The sequence below is a fragment of the Chlamydotis macqueenii genome, chromosome 3, assembly GCF_036417535.1.
Source record: "Chlamydotis macqueenii isolate bChlMac1 chromosome 3, bChlMac1.mat, whole genome shotgun sequence".
Classification (NCBI taxonomy): domain Eukaryota; kingdom Metazoa; phylum Chordata; class Aves; order Otidiformes; family Otididae; genus Chlamydotis; species Chlamydotis macqueenii.
This window is the reverse complement of record NC_141558.1, coordinates 49,290,488-49,314,411: the sequence shown is the minus strand read 5'-3', so window position 1 is coordinate 49,314,411 and position 23,924 is coordinate 49,290,488. Positions and strand designations below refer to the sequence as shown.

Here is a 23,924-nt window from a genome sequence, read left to right as displayed (position 1 = left end):
GTGGACTTGGCAGTGCTGAGTTAACTGTTGGGCCTGATGATCTTAAAGGTCTCTTCCAACCTAAACGAATCCCTGATGCTATGACTGGCATCACACTAATGCAAAATGCATTAGCACTAACATGGGCTATGCTCCTGACAAAGTGTTTACTCCACTTCAGCCTGCTTGACAGAGTTCTCACCTTCATTTGTTTTTGTTTCTCTGCCTACTTAATGCATTTTCAGCTATCATCATCTCAGTTCAAGTAGGATGTTTATTATTTGGAGCTCTCTGTGGACTGTTTTAAGAGTTAGTCTTCTCCTGTTCCTATTATATATTCCATTTAATTAAAGTATAAAGCATCCTTCTTTGTTGACTCATCAGTGACAAAGTAGCTCATCTTTTAGAGATTGTCTGAAGAATACAGAACACTTTACACACGTTAGAAAAAGATATTTCATCTCAAGAGAAAATTTATTTTTGTTTGTGTTGGAAGATATTCCAGGGCCTGTTCCAATAACATCCTGAAGAGTTCTGATTGACAATAACTACAATTTAGTGCAGATAATCCAACACTCCAAAACTTCCTAAAACCAAAATACAGTTTAAAACCAGATAATATTTACAACTTAGACATTAAGCAATAACAACAACAACAAAAAATTATAAAGCTCTTTCTGTTGTTTCCAAAGGAGCCACATTCTATCACTAGTAGGGCTGATAAAACAGAGCACTGAGGTAGCATTTCAAGACCATAATTCAGGAAAGGAGTAGAAAAACCTAAGGCATGATCTGTGATGCAGCTGCATGCTGAAGTTTAAATAAAAATGTAAGATAGTTAGGGCACAGCTAACCTGGTTAAAGACACTGATGGCAGTGCAAATCTACTGGAAAGCTGTGTAAGTTACAGGCAAAGATGAGAACATAATTTGAAGCATTATTAATAAACTGAGAATTTAATAAAGAAGGCAATTTCTTATCAAGTTTTACTGAAGGTTTTTGGTGGGAAAAAAAAAAGGCATGTCGTTGTGTAATTAAAGATCACATCAGACAGTATACTGAGGAAAGATTAAAGCAACATGCACTTTTGTTTTGGAGTTGCCTAACTAAGCATTATGAATTGGTCTACAACTTTAAAATAATTATTTTAACTTGTTTGAACACTACTTGACATGAGGCTATACAGTCTTTTTGTTAAAATATTCACTAATTAATTCATTATTCTTTCTTTTAAAATATTCTGGTTTAGTTACTAAGAAGGAAGACACCAAAAATAAGAGCTTCCCTCTCTCGCAGGACCCTTGACCCACCAGTACGCAGAACAGTGGTTCTCATATAACGCACACTTGGCAGTAAGTATTTTGTCCTCCCTTCTTGTGTGCCACAAGATCTCATTTTTCATGGACTTTTCAGATGCTTGTGTGGAAGAAGAATTATGCATTTCTTTGGCTTTTGTTACCACAACAGCTAGGTACTTCACCTGCAGTAATTAATTTATCTCCACAACTATGGTTGTAAAATCAGGAAAGTGATACTATCTCAATTTTACAATCAGAGGACAGAGAAATTAAAGTTAAAAGCATATGCAAGCTCTTGATGCCAGGGTAAAGACCTCTGAAAGTTGATTTTTCAGGTTTCATGGAACACTACCAGTTAAAAGTTCAATGCCCACTGACTTCAGTTAGAGCCATGACTACGGCAATCTAGGCCTGAGTGTCTCAAACAGAATGTCCAGAAAATTAAGATTACAATTGCCAACAGTGAAAATATGGAGGTTTGGTTGGGTTTTCTGGTTTGTTTGTTTGATTTTTTTTAAATAAGAATAGCATAATGCACTAACTCTGGTGAAGACTATGACAGAAACCAATTATGCAAGGCAACACTCAGCTGTATGTGATAATGTAATTACAATATCACATGACAATGATTATTACTCTAGTGCCCATGCGGAACGAGGGATAAACACAAATAATAGAAGCAACAGTCATTCTGGAATTTCCTAACTTCATTATAAGGTGCTATCAACATCACCTTATACCTACTGCACATCATTCTTTGTGTAAGTTGTTTCGCAGCTTTGCCACTCACACAGATGATCAGTAGAACAGGAATCTGAGATCTATAAAGCCTGGGGTAGAACGTATGTCTCTGGATCAAGTACAGCCCCCTGCTATCTCAGGTTACCTCATCACAGAATTCTGATAAGAACTGATTTTGCTTGATCTTACAGCATAAGTTTTTTAGTCACATTTCTCATAGTGGAAAGTTGTTTCAGATCTTTGCTCTTCTGTTGATTAAGAAGATGCTTGTAACTTCCAGCTTTTTTTTTTTTGCCTTTTTTTTTTGTATTCATGAACAATTTTATATTCATGTACGACAGTGCTATCTACTGACTTTGCGGATGCCCCGTTCCTGGAAGTGTTCAAGGCCAGGTTGGATGGGGCTTTGAGCAACCTGATCTAGTGGAAGGTGTCCCTGCCCATGGTGGAGGGGGTTGGAACTAGATGATCTTCAAGGGCCCTTCCAACTCAAATCATTCTATGATTCTATGAAATAAACCTACATACATCAAAGTTACATGTAAGTTCCCCTTAAATAAGCTACTGGATCACAAGTCAAGTGCTCTTGTGATTTTTTCAGTTTTCAAAAGAACCTAGAAACTATGGGAATTAGGTTTATAGGTCATTCTGGTTTTAGGTCTATTTAAATATTGGCACTTACTGTTAAGATTTCTAAATCCCAGTCAACAAAGCTTTTTTTTTTTAAAAAAAAAAAAAAGTACATCCAGGCATTTAAGAAACAAAAAATTGAATTAAAAAGGTAAACTCGTAAAACTAGAATCATAGAATAGTTCAGGTTGGAAGGGAACTTTAAAGGCCATCTAGTCCAACCTTCCCTGCAAGGAGCAGGGACACCTTCAACCAGATCAGCTTCAAAAATTTTGTCTTTGTTTATTCCCTGGTCTATAAAGTATAGGACCTAAAACCTCAAGGTTCATGCAGCTTTAACTGAAGGGAGTGCTTTCTAAAATTAAGCCCTGATAGACATAAAATAAGGTATAAAACAGAAAGGAGGTTTAACTAACAGTGTTACTACATTACAGTATTTCCACCTGAAATAAGTTTCTTAATAAGTTTTAGTAAGTTTCTTTCTTTATAAAACATGCTTATGAGTTAGGTAAGGCAACTTTTTTTAGGCATGTAGAAAGTTATTATATTTTTAAAGCAAATGTGGCTAATGAAAGACAGACTCTCAGTCCAGTGCTTAAGCTGCAAAAGCTAATGTCCAGCTGGGAATAAACCTAAGATCAAAATCAAACTAAGGAAAACTATGATTCGAAAAAGTTACTGAAAATAGTGCTCACTCCTGAACAACTCCATGGTACGTTTATTTACAACTACACCCAACAATCTTACAATCCTAAAGATGACATCAAATTATACAGTGGATACATTTAGCAGTTTTTAATGAATGTAATTCCCTCAAAATGATTCAGAATCATTAATCTGCAAATGCAGCTGAGTTGTGTCATCATGTAGAGGAGATATTCAATTGACTTAAAGACAGACACTTGCATTCCTAAATCACTTGTTTCCTTTGATAATGGTGACTTTTTTCTTTCATTCTTTCTTTTTTTTTTTTTTAAAGCTTAGTTACATCCTTCATTTTGAAGCGTAAGCTATTCATGTTAAGGAAACGCATCTTTGTCCTGGTCTGTACAATGCGCTTATTGCAATGGAACAACTTAACAGAAACTATTTGCCACTTCTCTGTTGTGTTAATCTACACAAATACTGTATTTTGCCAGTTACAGAAACGCTAAGCAACTTTTAGAAAAAAAAAAAAACACCACAGTAAGATAAGCTTTTACAACGTAGATATTTAATTTATTTTCTTAGCTTTGTTATACTGTAGTATGTTTGCTAGTGGTTAGTAACTCAAATTCTCTTGCTCTGTTTTCCAGCTCAAACTGAAAACATGACATTATTTAAATTACTTAAAAAATAATATACTCTACAGATTCCTTTAGCCCCATATCCTCTATTAGGGGCCAGAAGCAGTTGTCTAGGGTGAATCTAAGAATAGGATATGCATCTGGCAATACTTTGCTGATAGCCCAGGTACCAGTGACCTGCTGTTCATGAACTTGCATGAATTTCTGTATTAAATCTTTTCATTTAACTTGACAGTTGGTCCTTTAGTTTACCCATTCTCAAAATCAGTTTTATAGATACACTTTCCTATCGTGTTAAGACACTATGTTCATTGACACTCACCAGTTGGATGAGACGATATATTTAATTACCCATTGAAAAGACTACAGGATCCATGAAACACAGTTACTCAACTTTTGTGGAGAAAAGGCTAAAACGTGTTTGCGTGCACTCCGAAGTCCGTGTTCCCAGCAGAGGGCAGTAGTTGCTATGCACAAGGGAGAGGAAGACTTTAAAAGATAATATTGTGAGGAAGACTGTACCTGCTTACTTCCTTAGGACCCTGTAAAATTACATACAAGGTACACTGTTATCTAAATTATTTATACCAGATAAAGATTCAAAACAAACCGTCACAATTTTTAAGCAAAATTTTTAAAAAGGGAAGTGAAGAAAGAGGACTGGTAGAGGGTGATTTTTCTAAGGCATAATGAATGCTGACCTTTATGTGCAAACACAGAGAAATGAAACGCCGATGGGGCAGTACGACTGACATTTGCAGGATTGCTAGTTTAGGATATTGAGATTTTAAAATCAAGTTAATACATACATTTTATTTTTAAAAGTATTTTCATCTGAACTTTGGATATACATACAACTGCTGAGAAAAGGGATAAGAAAAAAAAGGGGGTTTTTATAAACACATTGTTGACTTAAAGTTATCAGATCTAATCATCCAAAAAGCCTTCTAGAATTTGTCAGGGACAATTATAAACACTATTTGCTTGTCAAGAAACAGCTCCTTCAAATCCACTTTCGTGGTGATCTTTTATTCACATGCTAACTCAATGAAAAAAATTCACCAATTATGTTTTTGCAACAATCTGACTCCATTGGTAAATGTATCCCTCATTGTATAGAAGGATAAACTAACAGGAAGAAATTAATTAAAGGCCACAAAGAATGGGGGAAGTTAATGTTAGCATTAGTCGGTGTTCTGCTTGGTGTGTCTCCTAGCCTTTGCTGGCTACATGAGTTCATTTCATGAGGCCTCAGAAAGATGGTATGATACGAAACATTCTGATAAAAACCAAGCATAGTTCTCCTGGATGATTACACCGGAGCAGCACATTTACAGGACTTCATTCTAGTGAGCAGGTAATCACTTTCAAACCGCAACAAAAGCTACCGTGTGCCATACTGCCACATAAACCCTGGTGTGTCAGATCTGAAAAACTACTTCTCATTCTGCTCTAAAGCAACTAAAATAGACCAATATCCTCTCACTCAGCATTTTTTAGTTTTTCACATATTCAAATAAGATAGTAAAGCAAAAAAGCTAAGTGTATGGATTTGATCTAAACTAAATCAGCTAAAACTTGGAATTTTCGAATGGAAAACTATGATACAAAAATTTGATGCACACAATAATGTAACAATATGTTTTCTACCAAAACAGCATGTCACATCAGCATTGCATATAGTATATTCTCTGTATTTTGTTTCTATAAACATTAATGGACAACTGATAATTAGCAGTATCTGATGCATTATTTTAGACATAAATAACTCCTTATCTTCTTGACATGAAAAAAATTGATGCTAACACATGAAAAAAGAAAAGAAAGACTATAATACTACAAGGGCACCAACTCTATCTCCCAGGGTCTTCAAGTATTAATTGCAAAAGCAGTTATTTTGAAAATTCCACTTAAAGCTAGAAGATGTTTCAGGTAGTATAAAGTTACCAGTTGCTGATGTGCTATTTTCATCTATTATGTATTGGTAAACATTTAATGAAACCATGTGATATCAAAGTGAAAAAAAGTTTTAATATTTTCTTTAAAACAGAATTTTGATTTTATTTCAAAGGGAAACATCACTGAATTTGAAAAAGTTTTACAGACTGTTCAGACAAAATATCGTATTACGAAAGTTACTATCTAAAAAAAGTTACTATCTAAATAGAGAAATTTCAAACACATCTCCTTAATCCTACACCAACAAGTACAAATAGAGTTTTTAGATCTGGACATTTATCCCTCTGGACTGCACTGCAACAGTTATCCAAGACCAGAGCAGAAGACACACTCTCCCAACGATGTGAACGCGAAGTCATTTGGGCGATAAGCTATTTCTCTAACATAACAAAAGCATCCATCCTTTCACACATTGACTCACGCAAAACTTAAATTCTTTTTTTTTTTTTCCTGGAACCATTAAGGGCTACAGACAGCCAAAGGAACCAATTTACCAAGTTTTGAGAAGAATGTTGTCTTCTCATGCTGCAATGATTATCAAGAACCACATTAGCATTGAAATATGCCAGTTTCAGAAGACTCAAAAAAAACCACCTTCCAAGATAATATTGCAACAATTCAGCGTAATAAAAAATAACTTCACAAAACAATTTATTCCCTTCATTACACTCACTTATCCCTCTACCTTAGATAAAATAATGTTTTTTGAATTATGAACCAAATTTAACAGAGGAAATAAGTTTAACCAAAGTTAATTGCATTAACTAAATAAAATTATATTATGTTTTAAGTTGTTCTGTCAGAAGATGTTGACAATGTAAACTTTTTCAAACATAGAAAAAATGTTGCCATCTTGTATTTACTAGATGGGAAACATGCAAACAAAAGTCTAAACAGAGTTGATATCCACCTTCCATTATAAAACCAGTTTCCATCTTAAAAACTTTCCCATTCTGAATGGATGCCTCACACTGACTTCATATGAACATGCGTCTGTGTGTGAATGGATATTTATTTGTAAAAGTTTAAGTCAATTATTGTATTTCTGAAAGGGAGTCTATTATAGACCTTCCTCATCAAGTTAGACTTTTCTTCAGCAGTGGCTCAGTGAGAAGTTGTAGTGCTTCCATGCTGTGGGCCAGGAATGTCAAATTTGGAAGCAAGGTTGCTTGGTATCACGGAAAATGTCTTACACACGTCCTGTGAAACCCCACTCAAATCCAAGGAAGTTACAAGCCTTGGAAAAACGCAGGCTGAACTCACTGCACAGACTGAGAGTAGAGCAAGCATTATCTGCTCCCAAAAGCATGAGGGGGCTGAGTGCGGGTTATCCCCTTGAGCTGGACTGGCCACCTTCCCCTGCTGGCTGCTGAACTCTTACTGCGTGTGCAGATGCAGTGAGATAGTTGCCAACAGGCAGCAGGGACCCTGTCTCTCTCGTGTCCCTATTTTCAGACAATTTAAGACCAGATGAGATCACCAGATAGTCCAGCTTCCTGAGTTTTAGAGACAGTTAAGCCTAAGAACTAGTACTTAGCTCAAACACCTCTTCCTCAAATGACACCCAGTTTTGGCCCAAAACACAGTACAAGGAGCCTCTACTAGGCCTAAGAGACTTCCTTCACTGTTTCAAATGTGTGAATGGGTGTGGGGTTTTAGGGTTGTTTTTGTTTTGGTTTGGTTTTTTTAGTCTGAATGTCTCTGGTTTTCATTATACCTTCTTCTACCAGATTTAGGAGCCCATTAATAACTTTTTTTTTTCCTGTGAAAATGGCTGTATGTTATAAAACCATCTTCCAGTTCTCTTTTTGATAAGCTGAACAAATTGAAGTCTGTCATCTGAGGGCACATGTTCTCCAGCTCAAATGATTTGTGGCTTTTTCAACAGTCTTGTCAGGTTTTTCAATGTCTTTTCTAAAATTCTGATGTCAAAACCATACCTAACATTCTGCCATCCATATGAGATGTTTTCAATATTAAAACAATCTTTCTACTCTCCTCTTTATTTCTACTCAACCTATCCCAGATGAAATGAGGTCTAAATGCTCTAGCACTGGACCAGAAGCTCCTTTTCAGCTGCCTGCCCATTACAACGCTTACATCTATTTCCAAGTCACTGCGCTGAGGACACAGTCTCCTCCTCCTGTAGGTATGACTTGCGTTCCCAATTTCTAGATGTAAAAATCTGTGTTTGCTTAGATTGAAAAAAGCCAAAACAAAACATATCCAAAATCCTCCCCAAAAATCTCAGTTCTGCTGAGAAATAAGTTGCACACAGCATCCTCATTTTCATTGCTCCTCCCTCCCCTACAGACATCACTTTGTATTTACAGAAAATTTGTATTAGCATTTATGTTATATTCAAAACTGCTGGGGAAAAAACTATTGTACTGGGCTTAGTATAAAAATGTGCTCATTAGAAATGCTACACGCTCAGCAACAATCCTTCAGTAATAATTCTTTTTATATGCTAGTTAACTAACTTACCAATCCATTTAACAAATACTTTCTTGACACTGCATAATGCTGATTTCTCAGTAAGAACAGCATCTACAAAACTCAATGTTTTCCACAAAATCACGGAGACTGGAATTCACTTCACTTCCATTCTTTATTTATCCACTGTGTGAATCCAGAACCAGCTCCTCCATTACCCTTTCTGGACGAAAATCTGACTAACAGCCTGCAGTTATACTGGTCACCACGTGTGTGAATTTCGCTTGTTTATTTTTTAATATTGCCATATGCAGCATTCTTCCAGTACTGTGGAATTTTTCTTGCACTCCAACATTTATCAAAAAATAAAAAGCTAGTCAGATGTCAGCCTAGTTTTCCAGGACTTCAACGAAGCAAAATGTATCTGCAGGCTATTTTTAATACATGCTGACTATGAACAGGCTGGAAGTTATTTTATTACCCTTTAGTGAAACAAATATTTCACTCTGCTTCACCTAGAACACGCATTTTTGCAAAACCTTTTCCTTCTTCCACATCATTACTAAAAGTTCAGCCATCTCCATCTAAGTCAATAATGTTCAGATAATATAAACCATATCAAAACTCCCATTTTACTTAACAACAGCAACAAAAAGTCTTAGAGCTGATATTTGCTCATGATCTTTAGTTTCTCTTTAATTTTGTCACACTTCATAACTAGTTGCCATTCATTCCATCCTCTTTGATTTTGTCTTGACAGTGACACAGGATACACTTTTACTATCTTCTTCCTCAAGAAGTACTTGTTCTTTTTTGTTGTTGTTTACACTTCCCTTTCCAGTTAGTTTTGGTCATATTTCCCCTTTTGCTTTTGAAAATTACTCTTCCTGAACACTCAAATACATAATTTCACTGTTTGGAAGTATCTTTTGGTTACACTGAATGTTAGAAAATTATGGAGAAGATAGTCCCTATGCAACACAAATTCCTAGATGAATTGATCACTAAGCTCCCATAAAGCTGCTCAAACCAAACGACCTTGTACTGGATGTAGTACATTTTATGTTAGAAAATTATCATTTGCAATTTTCAGGCTAATTACATTTCACCGTTTTCTGCATTTCATCTACAGCATAAGCTTCCCATACAACGGTATTTTTTCTTTATATGCTTTTTATAGTCAAGTGCTCAAGAAGCAATGCACCTCATTCTCTATCTGCAACAGACCTCTATGAGTACTACCCTCTTGGGTTTGTTAATTAGTAGAGTGATTGATATGTATTCAAGATCCTTGTATTAATTAACTTTAAGGCAGGTACCAGTGTCTTTAACGTTACATGCTGTCCTCCACCTCTTTTAGCCCTTCTGTCCTTAAGTAGGCTGTAAGCACTGATTTCACATACTTATTTTACGTATTGTCCCACGAGGTTTCATTTTTCCCCATTAATGAGAATTTCTCATTTTATCATGCTTGTCACCAGGTCTTATAGCTGATACAAAACCAACTGCAAATCTTGTTTTCAATTCTGTTATAAGTTTAATTGGCTCCTATGACATCAACTTTAAATCGCATTTGTCTACCCAGGATGTGTTGCTTGGGCTGTCACTTAAGCCCCTTCCTGATTGCTACAGGCTCCAGCTAGGAAGATTCCCCACTCTATGTCCCTTCACACAATCTGCCTTCCCATGGGACTTGATCTGTACGTTCTGCACAAAGAAACCTGTATAGTCACTCTAGCCAAATCCAACAAATTCCCCTCCAGCATTTTCTTTTGTGGATCTTCCTTTCCATTACATCTTTCTCAGCCTCCTAGTTTCCTTTTTCTTAATAGTTGCAAGTCATGATGCCTGTCAACTTACCTACCATCTGGTACCACAAGCAGTACCAAATACCTTGCAGCTATGTCTCCTATAGCTTTCTGCTTTATCCCTCCAGAAACAGTATCCAGCATACTTGAATATATATCAATAACTTTATACTTCCTGTCATGTTGAATGTCTCCTGACTTTGGAGGGGTTTTTAGGCTATAAACCACTAGTGCACTCTACTGGATCCTACCTATTTTTCCTTTTCTTCTGTGGCATCAGTGGGAATGACTTCTCATTCTGACTGGTAAAAAGAGATACTGCATGTATAAATTTTTCCATCAAACAGTTGAAAGATTTAATGAAAAAAAGGAACATGGTTTCATGGTTGACAACTGAATTTTTCTTTTGCTTTTTTGCAAGATTTTAAAGGCAACAGGGTGGGCAAACTGAACAACGCGGCAGGCAATGTCTTAAATGCGGCTTATCCCTATAGGAATTTTTTATTATTGCTATGAAGACCTACAAAAGTTTATATTAATGAAAAAAAAATCATATTAGAGGCAACTCAAGCCATTCATCCAAATTTAATGGACAGTTCATTACTACACTTCTCTACCTACGAAGTGAGCACAATGATACCCCTTACCAATAGGCTAATGTAATATTTATGAAGGTACATCAATGACCTGAAGAGAAAAATAATGGCAAAATAAGTAATTATATATAACAATTAAAGGTAGAAACAAAGGGAGGCATACGCAAAGAAAATAAGCGATGACTGAGGAAACTGTTAAAGAAAAGCATTTATTGTCTGCTGTGTTGTTTTACGATTAAAGCATGTGATTATTTCACTAGAGGAAATACCATTAAGTTATGTTTAACTTTTCATAAGGATTCTCGTTGCTTTTTCTGACCACAAACCAAGCACCTCAGCTCTGTTACGCCAAGATGGTCTGAACCCCACATAATTCTTCAACAGGATCAGAACCTTCAGACCCAAACTAAAGGCCGCTGTCATGTGAGCTACCAGAGCACTTCTCCTTAGAAGCAATTTATCATCCCATTTAAGTACACAAGACATTTACTGGACTAAAGAATGTTACAAGTGTTCGCTGGCAGCATAGCTTCTTGATACACAGAGAGGCACAATGAAGAAAAAGTCTCAAACCTTTTAGTGAAAAGTAAGCTGGTCTACCCATGACATACCTCTATTCTCACAAATGGCTAATTGGTTTTGTCTGAAACTAAAAACCAACAAAGCCAAAAACCCACAGTCTGAAACATAACCAGTGAAATTTATGTTCAAACAGTTTTCAACTTGGTAGCTACAAAAAAGTGAAAACGAAATGTTATAACCAAAGATGGTCAGCATCTGAATCAAAGGTGCTATAGCCTAGTTTAGAGTTGTGATCATTTAACAACAACTTCAGGTGTCAGCAGAGATGTCACCGAAGTACAATGCAACTTCTGTCAGACTGTCTTCAAACCCACTGGCGGTCATATACAAAGAGAGCTTTTCAGGAATCACACTCCACATGTTTAGCAGAGAATCTGGCAGTATTTAGAAAAATTTGGCAAAGTTTGAGAAGGCCTGGGACTAAGCAGCCCTTGTACAGCTAGTCACAACTAAGGCATGCAACAACAGCTTTACCCTACTGGTGCCACGATTACTACTCCTTTGCTTGAGTATCAGCTTAAACTCCAGATTTTAAAAACAGTATTTGAATGCTATTTACATATTGACATGCTGTGACTGCTAATATACGAGCAATGATGTTAGCCCAGGCACATACTGTATTAGGATTTTTGAAGATAACCTGTGATATACTTAAGGGTGAATTTACTGTATCATTAAAAAGAAAATTCTTCTTCTTCTTTTGCAGAATTATTATTTTTTCCTGTTATATCCAAATTTTTTCCAAGTTATACTCTTAATTTAGTAAGACTTGGGAAAAAAAGCAAGGTATGTGTTTGGGGTTTGTTTTCTTTTTTTTCCCCTTAAACTGTGAAAAGTCTGAGTGTTAACTGATCTAGATTTGACTGGGTACTCACTCTGTCGCACAGCTCTTCAAACGTGAAGTCTGCAATGGTTCCACACGCTTTATTCAGCCTCAGCTCTCTGCCTTGCACTTTTAGAATCCTTGGTCTAGTTACTATGGGAACATGAACAAAGACTCAATCTTCTCTGGATAATTACTATAAAATTCATCTCTTACAGATAGGAAATGCATAGCTTGATGAATAATAGCACATGATTCAACACATAAATTAGACAAAATGCTGATACAATGACTGCCACTTGAGTGTGGCATCAACCCATATACAGCAATGGAACTTATTAATTGGTCAGTGGAGATTGGGCATTGTGTTCTAAATGTATTCTCTTTCAAGAGAAATTAACTTACGTACAATCATTTTGTTTCTGAGCCAGCTCATCAAACAACTTATCCATGACAGCCTCCACATCAGCTTCACTTGTGCTACAGTGAAAAGAATAATAGAATATGAAATTAATAACACTTGAAGCCAACATGAAACAGCTGCCTGAGCTTGCTTAGCTTTTTGCCCACAAAAAAGAGAACAGGATGTTATGCTCTAAATACAAACATTAGATTTAGAATACACTTAAAAGTAGAGAATATTAACTCTCAGGTAGATGATTCTGCCTTATTTGCATACACTGAAAGACTTCTGTGTTTTGAGCTGCTTCCAGTAATGAGGCAATACATGCAGAGCAGATCCATTAACACTATGTGTACACAATGAGAAAAAAGGCTTCTGGCTCTATCTTGCATGCAAAATAAGAGCAAATAGACAAGGCAAGGCAGTCAAGCACCTAAAGAAGTATCGTTTGAAATTTCTGAGAGGGGACTTTGTGAAATCAAATATTGGAGCAGCTTTTGGCGTGGGGGGGTGGGGGCTGGAAATCAAGTTAACTGATTGTATTGATCAGACAATTTGCAAGATTAAACTACGAAATTCAAAATACTGGCATGATCTCCACATTAGTAATTTTCAGTTTTCCCCCTCTGTCCCAAATACTATTTGGGAAAAGACCAACCACAGACAGTGAAAATGCAAAATATCTGTGCTGAGAGTTGAACTAAAAGTTTATATTCACCTTCTGGTTGCAGCAAGAATTATAAATCAGTCTGAGCAGATAATATTTTTTGTCACTGAATGGGTTACAGGGCCAGCCTTTTTGTGTTTCATTCTTAAAGAAGATAGATAATATTTCTAGCTGTTTGTTTTTTCTCAGCTAGGTGGAAGCTGAGAATAGCAAATTAATGCTACAGTAGACAATAAACTAGAACTAGGATGTAGAAGACTTCACTGAAGTTTGTATTATCTCATTTGGTGTGAAAAGTCTACTTTTATAGATTGTGGATGCACTCAAGTTGCACTGCTTCACACAGTTCTAGATCTCCTCTAAATGACAAGTGATGATCAGCATGTTACACAATTACTTTCCTGTTCATTAGGCCTTAAGCACCTTAAAAATGTTAACAGCAGAACTGAAATAACTACTTTTTAGCTCAAGCTTAACAATAGCAAACCTTGTAGGTACAAAGAATTTGGAAAAAACTCACAAACTTCTGCAAGTGCCATTTCAAACACTTTAAAAAACCTTTTCTGAATAGAGATTACATAAAATTGTAACTTAAAAAAAAAGTTTCTCTCAACACTGATATTTGTGTGCTGCTTCCTTATCACACGACAAATGAAAAAGAACAGACAAAACAAGGGAAAAAAAGCCAGAAAAGGGGAAAAAAGAGTGCAAATATATTGAAGACTATGCACACGTGTATGCACAGAACTATCAAAACGTTTGATGTAAAGGCTACAAGAAGTTAAGAGCCGAATATGATGCCTAGGTGGATATCTGCACCTAACTGCCAATAAAGTTTGTTTTGAAAATAGACACCTGAAACTGAGATCAAGGAAGTTGCTTTGATCAGGAATCTTCTAATTGTGTTACACTGATTGCTTTCAGATGAGTATGAAACAGCTTTAAATAACCCTTAGTTGCATATTTTAAATGAAGAAAAGACTACACAAATTATGAAGCATCAAGAGGACCTTAAAAAATGCCATGATGACACAATAACCATTAATAGGGGAATGCAGACATACTGGCAAGAACATTTTGTTTTGGGGGCAAGACTGCTAACAAAATTTCAAAAATCTGTAGCAAAATAATGCATAGTACCTAATTTTAAAACAAAGTAAAAGAAAAAAAAATCCTCACATACTATGCTAGTTCTGCAGGACTGAAAGCTCCAATGAACAGGTTTGAACAGAAGAATGAATGAGATTCCCTCAGAAAAAGAAAGGACGACGAAATAAGTATCTTATTTCCATTGGCAGCTACAGGATTATTTTTTATTATATCCCACCCCCCCCCCCCGCTTCCTAATGATTTACATGGCAAGTTCTAGAAGTAACCAACATCCTTCCAATGAGAGAATATGAGATAGACTTATCACTTATCTCTGTCATTCACTTGATCACAACTTTTACACCAGAACACCATGAAATACTTTGGCTGCGTACTGCTCCTGGGGCTTGTTCGTATTTCTTTTTCTCTGAGAGCTGATGCCACAGGCACCATGTTTAGCCTATTACTTGCTAGAAACCACATACATGCTCTTCCTGTCTTCAGAGTATGAGCAGTGAGAAAAGAATATAGTAGGTGCTCTCCAGAATAATCAAATGGAAAGTCACAAAGTGCAACGGGTGCAATAAGCAGAGCCACAAGCAAGGACAGCTGTATAGACATTGGAACAAGAGCCACAATGAGCAATGCTGAGCTAACAGTACTTCCGAGCAGACACCACAAAACTTAAAGACAGTGGAGTCAGGCAAGAATATAGAACAAGAGTTACTTTTCTTGAGTACAAATACAGAACCTGCATTTGACCTGTTTTTCATATATAAAATTCCGTCATTTCCTTCCAGAAGCAGAAAGAGCTACCCGTTGTAATTCTGCTAGGGAGTACTCCTCCTTCCAGACAAACACTACAGTTTCTAACTTTATAAAGCGATATAGACATACTTCACTTGAAATATCTGTCAAATTGATGACAATACTGCACCTTTCTTAATGGAAACATGACATTTAAATCAATATTGTATGTTGGGTTGAAAGAGATAAAGAGATAACGGCTATAAATCTCATTTTAAGTTACTGTTGTCTGCCTTGCTCAGGTTGTCATGGCTTAAATATTATAAGAGCAAATACGAGACAGAAAAATGTCTGCAATGCAAAGGTTTCAAAATATTAAAAAAAAAAAAGAAGATATTTCTATTAGGCAGATATATGCTGCAACCATCAGCACAACTGTGAATGTACTTTAAAATATATTTATTTGCAAATACAGAACAAAGTGCTAACAAAATTTTGTCATGAAACAATCTGTCAAAATAGGAGAGTGTTGGGTTTTTTTAATCCACAGCACTGGAAACACCCAACATTAAATGAATCCTTGTCATTGGATTTCTATAAATACTTAATTACTTAAATACAATAAGGATGTTCTTCTATTATAAGAGAATTGTGTAATCTCTTACAAGAGGATATTCATTACTTTCTAACCATCTGTCACTTCAGTTCTCCAAACACCACACCTCCCCAAAAAATCTAATTAGTTTTTATTCAGTCACACATTATAAATGATGCTAGTGTGGATACTGAAAATGTAGTTTAATGAAGTTAATATCAAGGCATAATGGAAGGCGGTTTGCTGAACAAAATGGACCAGAAGGCAAAGAAAGGAAAAGTCACACTCTGCTAATTCTACTATACATTTTTCATTTCCCATTGACTAGGAAATTATTGGCTAATAAGAAGGAAAAAGAGTAAAAATACTGTATCATAGATAAACTTACAGGTAGTAGAGTTTTCCAGCAGCAGGAAGCACTCGTTTTCTGTAGTCTATTCCAGAATCAAGCTGGACTGTGCTGCAGTATTTCTACAGAGACAAAAAAGAAAAAAAAAAAAAAAAGAAAAAAAAAAAAGAAAAAAAAAGCTTTCCTCAAGCCAAAGCTATATTTATTATTGCCTGTGTTACAGAGAAGACATACTGCTGTAACAAACCATCAGCATGAATATAATCTGCAAAACTGAAATCAAGAACACTAAATTGAAGTCGTCTTTACAATTATGAAAGCAAAGAAATAAGCTGGAAATCATTCACATATCCAAAACAAAAAGTAATCATTTTCAGAAGTCCATCAACTAGAAAATTAATATAGATTGGAAGCACAGGAAATTAAATGAGAGTGGATATTACTCGTTCTCTCTGGGTAGTGCTTTGTTGGGGGTGTATGTAAAAATAATTACTTTCACATTAAAGAACATATATTTAGAAATAGAAGATTAGGAGCAATAAGAGTTTAACAGATCTAGCAACAGAGACAACTGAAACTACTTCTACTTTACAAGCTAAAAATATTTATTTCTTTTCCTTCTACTAAGATTAAAAAAATTATGAGTCAAATATCAAACATATGAACCATGCCAAGTCTTGCTGCAAAATGGACTGAAGCATAAAGGGGAATAAACAAAGCTCTAAATCAAAAAGATCTTGCTTCATTTTTGTAATGTCTGAACTGACTCAGAAAAGGTTCATTTTTTTTCCCTCCCTTCAAACAACCTGTAAGATTCCAAGTGTGATATAAATGTCGCTGAGTAGCCACAATAATTGCTTCTGTTAGAAAACTCAAAATCAGCTGCATTTATTCAAGGCCTGAGACTGAGAGCAAAATTCTCACTAACCTCAGTGGCATCAAGATTTTACACCCTCTGGCAAAGAGAATAGCTCTGCTTATCTGTTATTACTACTGCCAACATACACAACTTCTGGATGTTATATAGCTAGAAGCAAATGAAGTTATAAAAGAAAGGGAGCAAAAGTTCTAATATTTTAGAAAATATACCTCTATCAACAATGTAATTAAAGTAATAAAACATTTTTGTAGGTAATTTAACACTACTGAAATTCTTTGGATTGCTAGAATCTACTAAATTACTCTGCTGCTTTGCTGCACTATGAACCATTAGTTTATCTTTAATACTCTCATTAAGTATTTCACATTCTGTGTGTCAAATTTTTCAAAGCCTCCTTGAGGTCACTGAAATACCAAAATTGGAAATGTCAAATCTCATTTATAGCAACTACATTGCAGGGAAAAATAAAATCCCTTAAATTTTAGAAGAACGATCATCAGTGATTTAAGGAACAATGGTCCTTTTGAACAAACGCATGCACAGGACTTACAGCTTACAAATATCTGCAGTAGTGACTGCGATGACTCATTGCACTAATTTTTTGTCCTTGACTATTACTGAAAACTCTATACCTATTTTAAACCGCCAACTTCTCTGCAAAGATAGAGAGTTGAAGAAGAAGGTGAAAAAAAAAAAATCATCCTGAAAGCACAGAATCCCAGGAAAATCCATGTATCTTTAATTCCGGTAAGTAAAAAAGCCATGCTAATCAAATCGTTATCTTGGGCTAAGGCTATTGCAAACACAATAGCATTGGTACTACAATATTGTTATAATCTAGTCTCTTTATTTTAGTGAAAGCTTACAAAGAAAGAGAATAACAAAGAAAAAAGTTCCAGAGGCATGTAATAATGTGCACAAGGGAGGGAGGACGTTTAAGCTTTTCTTCAGCATCAGTCTGGCAGTCAAGGCTAGGAGGAAGATTCCTGAAATTTCACAGCAAAGCTGGTGTACTTCACTTTTCTTTGCCAGGCACTGATGCTCAGCATCTTTACACTTAATGTTTTATTTTTCCAAAGTAGTAGATTAGCTCAAGTATTATTTTCTTCATGTTAGTACGGAAAAAAACCACAAACACATTACTATAGCTATGTGGACTATGAAATTATTTAGATTAACTTCAGATACTTGAACATTTAGTAAGACTGTTTATAATTTTGGAGGTTTTTTCCTGGAAGCAGTGGAGAGGAAATTTTGCATCAGTTCAGCCTCTTCTCTTTGGCCTTCAAGATGGGTTTACAAACTCTGCTGCTCTCTCAGCATTGTGTTGCATATAGAGTGAAGAGTGACCACTGAACTGCATACACTTAAGAGCATGGCATGGTTATGGTACGGCTGAAAGAAAAAAAAGTGCACCTGAACACTGTAGCTGGTGTAAATTTATTGTGCTGATATTTACAGCAGCTGCTAACAACTGCTGAGTAGGGCAGACATTCTGTGCACTCAGATACAGACTGATACGGGCTGGGCTCTGCAGGTCACTGTGGCTTGCTGAAACATGTATCAGCAGCTGGTGCTACGGTACTCTAGTCCACTCGTGTTCTGCTTACAAACTTATCACTCCTTAAATGCACTGACAGTCTTCCATGACTTCATGATTTAACGTCACAGTGAATGAATTCTGGAGGTAAGAACTGCACATGTAAATACTACTGAAAGAGCTATGAAGTAGATGCATTTCTTCTGTTTTCCCTCTTCTCTTTCTTCAAAAATAATTAGTATTATCACTATTCAGGAAAAATTGCTATCATTAGTTACACTAGTTAAGAACAGCTTATGTGCTCGAAAGCTTATTTATGGTTTTGGGCCCTTTTAAAGCTACAAACAGTTACATAAATGAAAGATATTTCTTTTCCCTGTGAACTTTGTATTGTATGTCTACAATAATGTACCACTACTGATTCCATGTGATATAACATTACATAGTTTATTTTTAAAATAGCTGTTGGATATTCTGGGCTATATACAGGCTATTCTATAGGACCTTTCAGACAGAAAGGCAATAGCAGCATTCCATTCAGAGATCTATGAAATACAGTTATTACAATTCTACCAATTTTTTTTCTTCCTTAGGAGGTGAAAATCAACTGAACCAAACATCAACAAAATGGAAAACCAGAACTGATACCCAACAGTTTTCTGTTACAGACAATATAAGTACAGAAGTAGGGCCCAGTTAATGGGAACAGAGAGATACTTAGTCCTTTTGAAAACATTTATCATTTTGCTATCCTACTTTTGGATGTTCCTAATTCATTTTCAGTTTTAGTTTGGGGTGGTTTTTTGCCTTAATTCTGTCCTATCTTTCAAATACAGTTGTCCCCTATTTTTCAAACCAGCATTCTCAGTCAAATTCTGGTTTATATTCTACTTTGAATCCCTAGCATATTTTTCATTCATTACTGTCTGAAGAACGACTAACTTGGACCTCGAAGCCAGTTTCTTCCCTCTGTTGGTGGGTTGGGGTTTTTTGTTTGGTTGTTTTTTTTGTTTTGGTTTTTGGTTTTTTTTTTGGTTTTTTTTGTCCTCTCCAGACTGATGCTATGTTCAGGAAGGTACTCCAGCCATTTAAAGCCCATGTTCTAAATAAAATTAAAACAGACACAAGGATTTCCTAACCTTTCTACAGGTTCATGTAAGTATCTACCACTGTTCGTCACTGATTATTTTTACTGAGACACTTCAAAGCTCACTCACACCTATTCTGTTAGGCACTGTATAAATACACATAACATGGATAGCCTCTGCTATTAAAACAAAATATTACAATCTGTGTAACAACATGCTTTCAGAAAACATTCCTTTAAAACATGATTGCTTTTTTTAGATTATAAGCTTTGTAGGGTAGGAACATCCTTCTCCCTACGTGAATTTATGACAGTAAAGTACAGATCTGTAGGTGCTACTGGAAAATAACATAACACAAAAAAAAAAAAAAAAAAAAATCAAACAGCAGTGTGAATAAATAAACTGATCCTTAAATGACAACGTGGAAGAAATTAATGCCAACAAAACAGCACATAAACATGTACTGGTGTGGGCAATGCTATTTACACAAACTGAGCTCTACACAGCAGAGAAGAGAAAGGATGTGATGGCAGTACCAGGGAACTGAAGGGTGGTAACGGGAGGACTGCTTGCACTGCCAGGCAGTAACAACAGCATTTCGCCTCCAAGATAAGAATGTACCAGTGGAGATGGTTCTAAAGGGGGATTCAGCACGTGGTCACCTTTACTCAAAGCCAGAGTCATGAAGGTCACAGAGAAGCTACGCACTGAGCAGAAATACAAAAGTTTTTCCTTTTGGGGTTTCCTTTCCAGACAAGGATACCCATCGCAGTTCTTTGTTTCTACACATGTAAAATTCACTTATCTGCTTCACAGGACTGCAGAGGAAAAAAATGCTCATATTTGTAAATATTTTTTTTTCAAGATAAATGCTTTAAATGTTAAAGAAATAGCATGTAATCAGAATGTATACTGAAGGAAAATAAACCACACCAAAATATTGTATACATCCAAGCTAAACACTTAAAATACTAGATTTACAAAAATGAAAGCCAGATATACATGGTTGCACAGTATGGAAAAACAAATACTGCTCACAACTGCAAGAATTAAATACTGAACCTCGAAGAAGGTGCATATGTGAGTACCACCATGCATCATCTCTCCCCCTCACAGGTGTTAATGACATTATGCTCCCGCATCACAGAACTAGAAAATCTATACTATCACTTACAAACCCTGCAAACTCCAGAGGGGGAAAGAAAAAAATAAATGGCAGGCTTCTCTAATTTTACGCTTCATCATCTTGCAACATGGGGAAAAACCCTACTAGGATTACATACAGAAGTTCTAGTTTCTCTCTCCATCTTTAGACTAATTTCTCCAGCACCGGACTGATTAAACTCTACAGATGTGATTGCATCCTCACACTCACTAATCACCACCACAGAATCCTAATCAACCGCCAAAGAACTAACGGGATTGCTCACAGATTGTTAGTACTCAATTGTCAAAGCCATAACTGTAACTATTGGTTTACATTTTTTAAAATAGATATTTAAACTTTCACATTTCATTTACTTGGGACAAACTTCTACTTTGATTTTGAAATAAATACTCAGAATTGAAGCTACAGCTATTCTAGTCTGTTCTTGTGAAACCATCTTGAGTTTCCAAAAGATGTTCTATTCTGTTCGGATATTTCAAGTCTGACTTACCCTATTCAATTCAAATGCACAAAATTAATTAGTCATACAATTTATTTTGAAGTCATTTATGTATTTATGTATACAAAGAACAAATACAATTACAGAATTGAAAATGCAATTAGTAAGTTAAAAATCCAGCATGATCATGCACTCATTTCCACTTAAGTGGCAGAAAAACTTTTTATTCCAGAAGGAAAAAAGACAAAGCCTCAAGACTCAAGTCGAGGCAGAACAACTAAAACTACAATCTTCAGATAGAATAGATAAAATTAGACTTTCAGCATACCTACTGTAGAAAGTTATTAAATATAGACCAATATAAAGACATTTTTCTTCCTTAAGCACCTCTAATATTTCTTTGTTGATGCAGTCAAGGATGGTAGATATTAAAATGTTTAAGTGCTCAAGAAATTAAGGTACATGACATGATAGATTGTTAAGTACAGGAACAAAGGTTTCAGAAAATTTCAAAAGGTAGTCAAAGTTAACTAGATAACATGCAAGTTCTCAAGACGTGTTTCCCATGTGCCACAAACACCCTGAAATGCTAATAGATGGCCTATGGTCCACTGTACTAAATACAATGTGTCTCTGTGAGCTCAAATATTGTGAACAGCTCATGACCCTTGATAATGCAGGTGAGTTGGTATTTCTTGACCTTATTGAAGGCCCCCATAAGTCAACCCAATTGTGATTCCCTGCTATGAATTTCAATGGCATTTTTTAAAAAAGAACCAACAAAACCAAACTACCAACATACAAAATCATCCCATCAGCCCACAGGATCAGACAAACACTATCTGAGGATCTCCAAGAGAAGGTGTAGGGGGACAGAGATGTGAGAGTGCTTCACCTTCAGATGATTATTACCTTTATTCTCACACCTGCTGAGTTCCCTCAGCCTTTCACACTCAGGTCAAACTAGACACCTGCAAATGTAGCAGTAGCACTGCATCTGCAGTATCAAATACACATTCCATATGAGCAAAGAAGAGTACAGTCCAACACTCAGGCATGCAAAGCTGCACAGTTAATACTCTTGGCCTCTGGTGTAGTTCTTAACAACCACATTAGAATATCTACTATTAATAACCAAGCCATGCCTACCTGAGAAGTACAACTTCTAACCACTCTTTCTGAGCAAAGGTATCGTAATTTCCACGCAGGTATTCTCTTCCCCTTTCAAATGCATTCCCAGCATCTAACTCTTTGTATTAGCTTATATCCAAAAAACTCCCTACCCCACTAAAAAACACTCCACACCTGTCCTGCTGATTTGGTCTCCATTAACAATACATAGGATCACTAATATCCCTTTCCTCCAGTAAATCAGAAGATAATGAGATTGTTCATTGCCAATAATTCTTCTTGTATATTTACATCCAGTCTAAGAGAGAAAAATTAGCTCGCATCATACAACATACAGACACGTGATGAGAACCCTCAGCCAGCAACAGAGGAAGAATTCCTCAGCTAAACAGAGCTCACTAGACTTAACCATTTTTATTTTTCATTACTTGACTCCACATAGAGTTATATTATCAACTAGAATTTTAATTCTTTTTTCTTAAAATCCTTTCTTAAGTGATTTCAAGAAAAGGTTTCTCCATTCAAAGGATACCATTACAATTGGCGTTTTCCAAATAATTCATAACTGTGGTAGAACAAGAGTCCTCTCAAGCAAAAACAGTGTGTCATGAAAAAAAAAAATTCTCACCTACAAAGGTTACCCACGGGTTTTAACTTTGGTGTACTCTCAAAGTCATCAGCAAGTGAAATCGGCAGTATGTTTCAGAACGTGAAACTGGTCTAACTGGGACTGTCCACAGCCTGGACAGTCTGGGCAGGTCTGTTCACAGCCTGCCGAGAGAAGTGCATGAAGTTAAGCGCTGTGTTTCTTCTCTGATGCAGCTCTAAAAGGAGATCAATCAGACTATTAAGTCATGAGCAAGCATGGCACAGGTGCAAGACCTTCAAAGGGCTGCTCCTTTTATCCATGCTTAAAATTGGCCTTGTTAAAAAAAAAAATTAAAATACATTTTAAAAAGAGTAAATCAAGTTTGTAACACTCCTAACTTTCTGCTACACAAATCCAGGGGAATGCAATGTACTCAAGAGGAGGGGGAAGGAGAAAGGGAATAATCAGGTATTTGGTGGTGGATAAAAACTTGGTCCAAGCATTGTTAGGTGTGCATACAGTTTTTGTCTCCCTGTTCAGATGTTGTTGAAACAGTAGACTTTTAAAGAAAATGTCAATGAATCCTCATAAGTACTATACATGACCTCTGGGGTAATTAGCAATCATTCAAAAGCAACAAGACTAAAATGTTCTATTCTTTATTACTGTCAGCTCTTGTCTTGATCAGCATTTTAATAAAGATGGTTCATTGCTAAGACAGTTTCATGAATCAGTCATAATTACATTCTGACACGCAGTGAATAGTAAAGCAAAACTAAATATCACTTCATCAACCTTTCTAACCTTTATGCAAGTATTAACTGTAAATAATTTTTATACAATCTTACAACAGAAAATCTGCATATTTCTTAGCTTTGTACATACTCTACCCTAACTGAATTTCCTGTGACCTATACCTGAAAAAAAACCCTTACAATCAGGCCTAATTACTTAGTCTTGCATGATATTCAGGTGTTGCCTTTCAGAGATAAATCAACTTCAAGTACAAAAGGATATTTGTTCTACAAAACAGTGTAATGCTTTAAGGGGTTAACTAATTTTTTGCAGTCTTTTCCCCCATATTCTTCTGCAATAACAAAA

At 35.9% G+C, this 23,924-nt stretch overlaps 1 protein-coding gene across 2 annotated transcripts in view; it reads right to left on the bottom strand.

Annotated features, from left to right (window-relative positions):
- AFG1L (AFG1 like ATPase) overlaps nt 1-23,924 on the bottom strand; it is a 70,419-nt gene that overhangs the window by 12,137 nt on the left and 34,358 nt on the right. For both annotated transcript variants that reach the window (XM_086744902.1, XM_086744903.1), the window contains 3 exons: nt 16,028-16,110; nt 12,548-12,618; nt 12,191-12,291 (listed from right to left, as the gene is read on the bottom strand). In XM_086744902.1, coding sequence (XP_086601028.1) covers nt 12,191-12,291; nt 12,548-12,618; nt 16,028-16,110 — 255 coding nt within the window. The remainder of the gene's footprint in view (nt 1-12,190; nt 12,292-12,547; nt 12,619-16,027; nt 16,111-23,924) is intronic.